Source organism: Xiphias gladius, chromosome 20, assembly GCF_016859285.1.
Source record: "Xiphias gladius isolate SHS-SW01 ecotype Sanya breed wild chromosome 20, ASM1685928v1, whole genome shotgun sequence".
In the NCBI taxonomy this organism is placed as follows: Eukaryota; Metazoa; Chordata; class Actinopteri; order Istiophoriformes; family Xiphiidae; genus Xiphias; species Xiphias gladius.
Window position 1 is genome coordinate 1,542,581 of NC_053419.1, and position 8,466 is coordinate 1,551,046.

At 42.8% G+C, this 8,466-nt stretch overlaps 1 protein-coding gene across 1 annotated transcript; it reads left to right on the top strand.

Moving 5' to 3' along the window:
• The first annotated feature begins 2,546 nt into the window (after positions 1-2,546).
• On the top strand, positions 2,547-7,717 carry naif1 (nuclear apoptosis inducing factor 1). The gene is made up of 3 exons (XM_040156701.1): positions 2,547-3,133; positions 5,019-5,060; positions 6,724-7,717. Exons 1-3 carry the CDS (start codon positions 2,689-2,691, stop codon positions 7,269-7,271), a joined length of 1,035 nt encoding a protein of 344 aa, XP_040012635.1. The 5' UTR covers positions 2,547-2,688; the 3' UTR covers positions 7,272-7,717.
• The last annotated feature ends 749 nt before the right edge of the window (positions 7,718-8,466 follow it).

An 8,466-nucleotide genomic window follows, 5' to 3' on the forward strand; every position in this document is an offset into this window, starting at 1 on the left:
TATCCAAAGTCGGGTCGTGGTGGCAGCAGGTTAAGCAGGGCAGCCCAGACATCCCTCTACACAGCAATGTTTTCCAGCTTCTCCTGTGGGATCCTGAGGTGTTCCCAGGCCAGAAGAGATACATAATCTCTCAAGCGTGTTCTCCTACCAGTTGGACATGCCCAGAAAAACTCCAATGGAAGGTGCCCAGGAGGCAAATGCCCTCAGCTGGCTTCTTTTGACGCTGAGCCCCCCACAAATGTCAGAGTTCCTTATCCTATCTCTAAGGCTGAGCCCAGCCAGCCCACAGAGGAAACTCAATTCAGCCTTCTTGTATCCTTGATCTCATTCTTTCGGTCATTATCCAAAGCTCATGACCATAGGTGAAGGTCGGAATGTAGACTGACTGGTAAATCGAAAGCCTTTCTCACCTTTCCACTCGGCTCCCTCTTCACATCAACAATCCAGTACAACGACCGCTTTACTCCTGATGCTGCACCGATCCACCTGTCAATCTCCCATACCATCCTACCCTTACTTGTAATCAAGACCCCAAGCTATTTATACTCCCTCACTTGGGCCAGAATCTCCTTCCTAACTCGAAGGGAGCAAACCACCGTTTTCCGTCAGAGGACAATAGCCTCAGACACCCACTTCACACTCGGCTGCAAACCACCCAAGTACATGCTGAAGGTCACAGTCTGATCCAACACGTCATCTGCAGATAGCAGAGGCGCAATTCAGAGGTCCCCAAACTGGACATTCTCTTCCCCCCGGATGTGCCTTGAAATCCTGTCCAATCACAAACAGGACTGGTGCAAGGGACAACCCTGGCAGAGGCCAACGACACAGCTCCCAAGATCACTGAGACATACAAAACCCTCTACCACGATAAGGTTGTGATTCTTTGAGGAAAGAGCAACATCTTTATAATACTTGTATTGCTAAGGTATCAGATGCTAGTTCCATTAGGGAGGAAAGGCGCCCCATGAGAGAAGGGACACCTCTCCCTCTTCCCAGCCGAGATGGGGCTGGTGGTAAAGGAATAGTGCATGAAGCCCGCTTCTCTTCAAAAGTCTGAGACCACTTCCCTATGAATAGGAAAGTGAGACAGGTGGGGAAGGTTCATATAGCCTGTTCCCCCTAAACTGCCTCACACAGTGATTATGCTAACCCAGCCACTGAAACACAGGCTGTGTATGCAGCCAGCATACGAACCCACTGGGTCACGCTCTCTACCAATTCTATGAGGAACTGGCCAGAGAGCAAGATGTCTTCACCACTCTGACTGCACGGCTGCTTCCGTGTTTACCAAAGATGTCAAAGATGATGCAACGCCGGAGCATGCACGGTCGTGTTTTACCATGGACAGAGATTTCAGTGATGAGGCAAGAGAGGGAATTTACACCTCCACCTAAACATAGCGTCCAGGTTTTGATCGCGTTCTTGGCTGCTTCAGCATTGAAACGGCCTAGGAACAAGGTGAATTTTTACCTTTATCTCGGTGACAGTCACCACCATGTTGACTTGCCCTCAGAGCATGCACAGTCGCACAACTCTCTGAGCCTTCACAAAGATGTTGATGAACACAGACTGACATGGCTGGCCCAAGACAATTATGATGCCAAGCTGGAAAGGTAAATCTGTTCCCTCATTTAATGCAAACGGCACAGCCCAGCAGCTCCATCTGGCAGTGGTGTAGCCTGCTATGTCGGACTCAGTTATCTTACACTCTTGCTCAGGGTGCAGACCACCTTAAGCTTGAGTGGGATGAAGTAGCCACCTCACTGCTAGTGTTGGCAGCTTCATGGCCCTTTCTGTTGGGGCCCCCTGTGACCAGAGGGACGGGATGGGCGGGCCCATCCTCTCTTTATGCGTCGGTCTCCTTGCGCTCCCACTGACACATAACTACCCAGAGTGGCTGCGTCTCTGCGGCCCTCTTGCTGTGGCTAGTCAGGACGCTGAGGAAGGGTTATGCATTATAGTTCTGCAGTCAGCCTCCACCCTTCAATGGCATTATGTGCACTGCTCTCCCCAGGCCCACTGAGAGAGTGGAGGGGGAAATTGTCTCAATTGTCTCAAAAGTGTGTGAATGAGATTTTTCAGCTCTGAATAATCTCTCTCTCTCTCTCACTCACTAGCTTACTCACTCTCTCACTCACTCACACACTCACACACATACACACACACACATTTTACAGAGCACAATTTTTAAATGGCACAGTATATCCTTCTCTCCTATATTTTTTTAATTGATTTGGTTGCGTATGTTTTTATGTGTGTGTTAATTTTCTAGCTTACTGTTACTTGGAATAGCGTTTCCTGCAGAGCCTGTATATTGTTCTTATTGAAATACTTAAATTAAAAAAATTTAACAAAATGCTCATATTCACCGACTACAACTTGAAGATATACTGAGATAACGGCCAGAATTTTTCCTTAGCTTTTGAAAAACATAGTTTGTTTGGCTCGTTGAATGATTGGCGTTCGATTAAGCCAATAGCAACAGAGAATTATAGGATGACGCGAGATACCCAACCAATGGGGTGACAGTGGGCGGAGCCCCAAGCACAGCTACCGTAACGTTGTTAGTCGGAAGAAGAAGCCGATTCTGGAAGCCATTACGTTGCGCACATCAGTTGAGTAAATCCTACTATTTTTGCGTACAATACGCACAATTACCTCTCCTAAAGAGGAATTTATGCAATTATGGCATCGGTGGCGAAAAAGAGAAAAATGAATTTCTCGGAGAGAGAGGTGGAAATTATTGTGGAAGAAATAGAGAAACAAAAGCACACACTGGTTAACCACTTCAATGCTGGAGTCACCCACATGGCAAAGAATAACGCGTGGGTGGACATCCTGAAAAAGGTGAACGCAGTCACCACCTGTCCCAGAGAGTTGCCCGAGGTGAAAAAGAAGTGGTCTGACATGAAGACAGAGGTCCGGCGGAAAGTGGCCCAGGCGCGGGCTGCTATAGAGGGGACCTCAACTGACTGCACTCCAGTTCCCGTCATCCTCACTGCTATGCAGCAGAGGATCTGTAACCTCCTGGGGGAGGCCACCATCATCAGTTTACCTGCAGGAGACTCGGATGCAGAGATAACTTTACCTGTTACAGTGAACAGCGCCACCACGGTCACTTTAGCAGAGAGTAAGTTCACAGAAGTTTCCATTCTGAACATGCACAGGATCCAGTTACAGTGTCAGGAGCTATGTATGTGTACTGCTGTCATAGGAAAAGAAAAGTTCATGTGATTTGCCCTCTGGTGGATTCATCTTCAGAACTGACTGAGAAATGAGGCACATAAAGTGAACTGAACTCTGTCACACTGCATGTGAAAATCTAAACATTCATTATATATAAGATTCTATCCAACTGACCACCTTAAAAGGAAATCTGTATCCAGCAGTACAGATTCTGCACTACTGATAGTAGCTCCTGACAAAAAGTGAAAAGAAAACTAGCAATCAGACCCTTATCGGGGTTGTAGGGGGTTGAGAAAAGACAAACACTGAAAAATGGTGAACATTGCGGGATCTGATGTATCCTCCATTTAATTAAACTAGTGAAACCAGGCTTGGTTAAAAAATTTTTGGTAAGAGCAGATCTGCTATTATGATTAAAATGAAGAGTGCACCTCTGTTGTAGATGTTTTATTAAACTGCCCCTACCACAAATCGCCTTTGACTTGTGATCCCTCAACACAAAGCTGTGTCTACACGTTACCCTCATCACAGGGCTGCATATGTCGACAGGTTGTGGACAACTAAGAGTCAAAGAGTGATTCTACCATCACAGATTACTTTCTTTGAGTTCGTTTTTGAAGCCGGAAGAGGTAAAATTATACAATCTTTTTTTTTTTTAAAGAAGGAATTAAAAGAATGTGAAAAAGTAAACGTGTTTGTATAACTTAAATATTTTTTCTTCTTTCTTATCCCTTTAAATAATACCCTGAGATTTATCTGATGACTCCTTAAAGTGTCCTGACCCACAGGCAGGGAAACAGAGGCTTAAAGCAAAAACATTTCAAGAGTTGGTCTTACTCATTAGTTCCTTCTTTCTTACTGAAGTTGCATTAAATCACTGAAATCACCTTTTGATTGGAAGGAAAAATCTGGGGTGATCCAATTAGCTCTAAAAAAAAAAACTTCTAACTTACTTCCTCTACCTCCTGCTCTATTTTATGCACTCAAAACTAATGTAAAAACTAATTTAAAGGGGCAATCCAGTAAATTATTATTGGCTCACAAACTAGTTATGATGTCACAAATCCTGCTTGTATGCCTACATGCGAAACTGAAGTTTAAAAACAAACTCTGCACATACAGTAAATCTTTCTGCACAGCAAAGTGAACAACTTCCCAGTGAGGGAACAACATGCAAAACACATTTGTAAGTGGAGAGGGACCTTATCTGATGTTAACCTTAGCTAACGTTCATGTTTGTGAACCCTTTCTGTAATAGCTACAGAATTTTCTGATGATGAAAGCAAAAACAGCTGCTCAGATTCTGCTCACTCTTCTTTCATTCACCACTTCACTGCTTCATAGTTATTTCCTGGTAGGTGATGATGACAAGTGGTAATGAGGGAGGAGACGACACAAGTAGGAGGAAAGACAAATGGGATGCCCCCCCTGCTGACTCTTTGACCTTGATGGTATGGTTGTGTGTCCTTAACTCACTGTAGATTTGTGTATGAGCTCTCAGCCTTTGATACACACTGTGGTTGCATCACAGAGCTCCAAAGATCCGTCCTACTTTTCTCCACTACCTCCTCTTTTTCTCCATGACCCAGAATCTCATGTTGGACCATGCATATTACTTAGCCTGATTTCCAGATCCAGTGAATCAAATGTGGCACTTTTAGGACAAAAATATTAAAGGACCATACAAGTGTTTTTGCAGGTTTTAGCCTTCTATATGCATTAAGAGTTAGGGTTTTATATATTCTTATTTCTTTTTCTTTAAATTCTGATATACTACAGTACATTGTTTTCAGCATCATGTTGTCTGTATTTTTTTTTACCTCTTCCAGCTGGCTCAGGTACAGTCTGTGATGAAGCAAAGCCACTGAATGGTAAGTTTTTTTTTCTCATGCAGTATCTTCATACTTGAAGAAAATTGTATACCTGACACATTCAGAGCAACCAGTGTAGTTTTTATACAGGAGAACATCCCTTTCCACATTGTTCAAAGTAAGGTCTCCATACATGGAACTGATCATTACATAAGATTTCTGGAATGACAGCATACCTGATGGTTATCAGCTCTGAAAATGTAATTGATAAGATTGTATTTTACTGTGGGACTAAAGATGCTGGGGACAGGGACAAGTCTCTTTAGGTCCCCGAGCAAAACCCCAACCAGCCCTCAGTGCTGAGGTATCAAGAGTTAGATCAACTGAAAAGTCACACAAGGCATGTAGGTTGCCACTTGTGTCTTTTCTCAAAAGTTTGACAGGTCGCTCAGCACTGCGCAAATATACAGGCAACAATTAATTAGATTTACAATCACTGAAAGGTAATAAAAGAACAAAGTGAAAGTTAAGTTTCAGTGCCGTTTCCTTCTCACAACATCTACAAAATAGACGGGACAAAACAAGACATTTTTTAAGATAAATATTTGACCAAAAATGAACTTGAGGATCCCCTAGTGACCCTAACTGGAATAATTAGCCTTTTCTGGCATATTTGTTTTTTCTCAAGGTAGCAGACTGAATTCATTAACAGAACGCCTCACATTGCAAGATTGGATTCAGAACTAAGACAATGAGGTGAAAGTCAAGGATGACTGTTTCAGTTTACTATAATATTACCAATTAAAACCACAATTTGCAATACAGTTGTTTTGTGTTCTAAAAAGTACAAAAAACCCATAAAATGACTATTAACTGCTTGTTAAACATGATCTGAATGTTTTGCAGCCATAATCTTACAATCAACACTAAGTGCAATTTTTATTTCATAATTTTTCTAGATTGTGCTCTTTTATATGGCTCTGTCAGTCACTATTGTGTCTTGTCGTTCTTGACAAAAAGTCATTTGAATATGTGACAGTATGTATGTAATGATGATGATGTAGGTTGAAAAGAGGTTTGCAGTTGTTTGACTTCAGAATATTCAGTCACACTGTACTATGCAAGAGTTTTGCGGAGGTGCATCCAGACCAATTTCTGATATTTCCCTCTGTTTTTTTTGGATCCATCTATTATTAAGATGTTTGAGATACTCTATTAGCAAAAGCTGAACAAGCCTGAGCAAATCCTCCACTGACCCCACTTACCCCCACTGACATTCTCAATGTCTTTTTGGTTGTCTTACATTTCAGGCAGTAGTTGGAAAGGCAGATTAAAATGTGTTTACACAAAGCTGGTAATGACATTAAAATGTGGGCAGAAAGCCAGTGTGTCCAAAGCAAAGGGGGGTTAAAAGTAATATCATAATAAATTAACTTAGATAATCATGACCATCCAATTCATTCAGACCTGAAATTCATCCCTCCAGCTCCATACTTAATGCATAGACAGTAGAATTGTATTGATCTTCTCACCTCAACCTCAGCAAGAAAGCGAATTTTCAGGTTCCCCAAAATGTTGAAGTACTCCTTTAACTGGTGCCTTGGGTGACATGAGAATTAGTAGATCAGGACTATATTTTCAGTGTTGAGGGTTTGAATGGAAACATGAAGTCTGTTTGGCCACAGTAACTCATCTAAAAAGAGCATTTCTGTCCTGTTTCCAGCTGAAACAACTTACCACACCCTAGAGGATGGAGGCGTGGTAGAATATTGCACCACCACTGTAAGTGATTCCACTCCCACTGTGGTGGCGGCTGTCGAGGCTCCAGTAGAGATGCTGGCCTCGTCTTCAGCTTCCCCGCCTCCTCCTCAGGGTCACGCTAAACCTCAGGAGCTGAAGAGCCGCATTGCCCTCAACTCCGCCCGCCTGCTGCAGGAGCAGAGAGTCACCAATGTCCACATTCGACAGATTGCCCAGCACTTGGAGGGTCAGAACGAGCTGCTGCAGATGATGCGGCGCTCCCAGGAGGCTCAGGCTTTCGCCCAGGAAAGACAGGCCCAGGCCTTGGAAGGTACGCAGGCTGCCCTGCTTGCATTAGTGCAGATGCTCAGGCCTGCTCTGAAAGACCTGCGCAAATTCCTGCAGAATGGGACAGAGGTCGCAAACCCCAGCAGCTCAGCAGCAGGAGGAATGACTGATGGGTCAGGAACAGAGGACCAAAGCAGGCCCCAAACACCACCACCTCCTCCACAGCAAGCTGAGACACAATAGACACTGTGTGTGCGTTAACGTGTGTGTGGCACTGCCTGCTGTCTGCATTGCACATAAAGGAGTCCATGCACTCAGGCTTCAGAGAACAATGAAAAGCTTGTCAAGAGTTGCCTTAAAGAGAGCGTGTAAAGAATTTTATTGATGTTTTATGATATAGAAAAGCAGTGAGAGGGTTAATTTGAGAACATTATTTTCACTTTTTACAGTCCGTTATTAATTGGCAGTGGGTTTATGTTACCTAACACATAGATTTGATATTGAAATGTTTTTAATGCAAAGATGCAGAAGGTCATCAGCCTGATGTGGGTTGATTATTTAATTCTTAATTTTTCAAGTCATTGTGCAGTTTACCCTGAATGAAGAAGAATCAGTCTTGTTTTTAAAACAGTCAGCTCCGTTCTTCAGTTAGTGTGCACCCTGTCTTCAATAAAATGGAGGAAAAATAAGAAGCCTGTGTTTTCCCCACCGACTGCATCACTAATAATAAACCAGAGGAGGTCAGTGTGTATAAACAACTTTCACCACTGGTAGCTCAGCAGTGTAGATTTAAGTTGTTTTTAAATTTGACGAAAATCTGTGTGTTTTTGTGAAATACAGGTTTTGTCTTTACCACAGTTATATACTTTGTTTTTGTTAAGCAAGTGACTTAGATTTCCACTCTAAACATTAGGAAAAGCCAAATTAAGATTCCCTTGTAGAGCATAGACTTCTGCCAACAAAAACCCAAAGACAGTCCTGTTACTTACCCTTACAAACGCTATGCCATCTCTTTGATCAGACAGCTCTGCAATTACATGTGGACATTACAGTATCTACAGGTCAGTGAATAAACGCAAGGCCAGGTTATTTGTAGCACCTTTAAAAAACATGGCAATTCAAAGGGCTTTTCTTAAGACAAAAAAGAAGGACATTAAAGGGTAATTTCCTCTTTTTTTTTTACAATGATTGATGGGGTCCTACATGGACATAACATCTGTTAAAGTTAGAATAGTTTTGGTCATTTTACATGAGAGATTTTAAATTTTGGCCTGTGCTCGTCTCAGTGTATACTACCTGCTTGGCAGCAAAAGGCAGACAGGCACAGCTAAGAGACTAACCGGGGAGCATAGTGGAGCATATAGCAGCTAAAGAACCAACAACTTTTCTCGGGTTAAAACTAGAGCTAAATGGAGAAGGAATATTTGACTTCCGTTCA

Bases quoted from the DNA above. Each gene is read 5' to 3' on its own strand.
- naif1 (XM_040156701.1), top strand. From the start codon at position 2,689: ATGGCATCGGTGGCGAAAAAGAGAAAAATGAATTTCTCGGAGAGAGAG. The intron at 3,134-5,018 runs GTAAGTTCACAG...TACCTCTTCCAG, and splicing joins CACGGTCACTTTAGCAGAGA to CTGGCTCAGGTACAGTCTGT. The intron at 5,061-6,723 runs GTAAGTTTTTTT...TCCTGTTTCCAG, and splicing joins TGAAGCAAAGCCACTGAATG to CTGAAACAACTTACCACACC.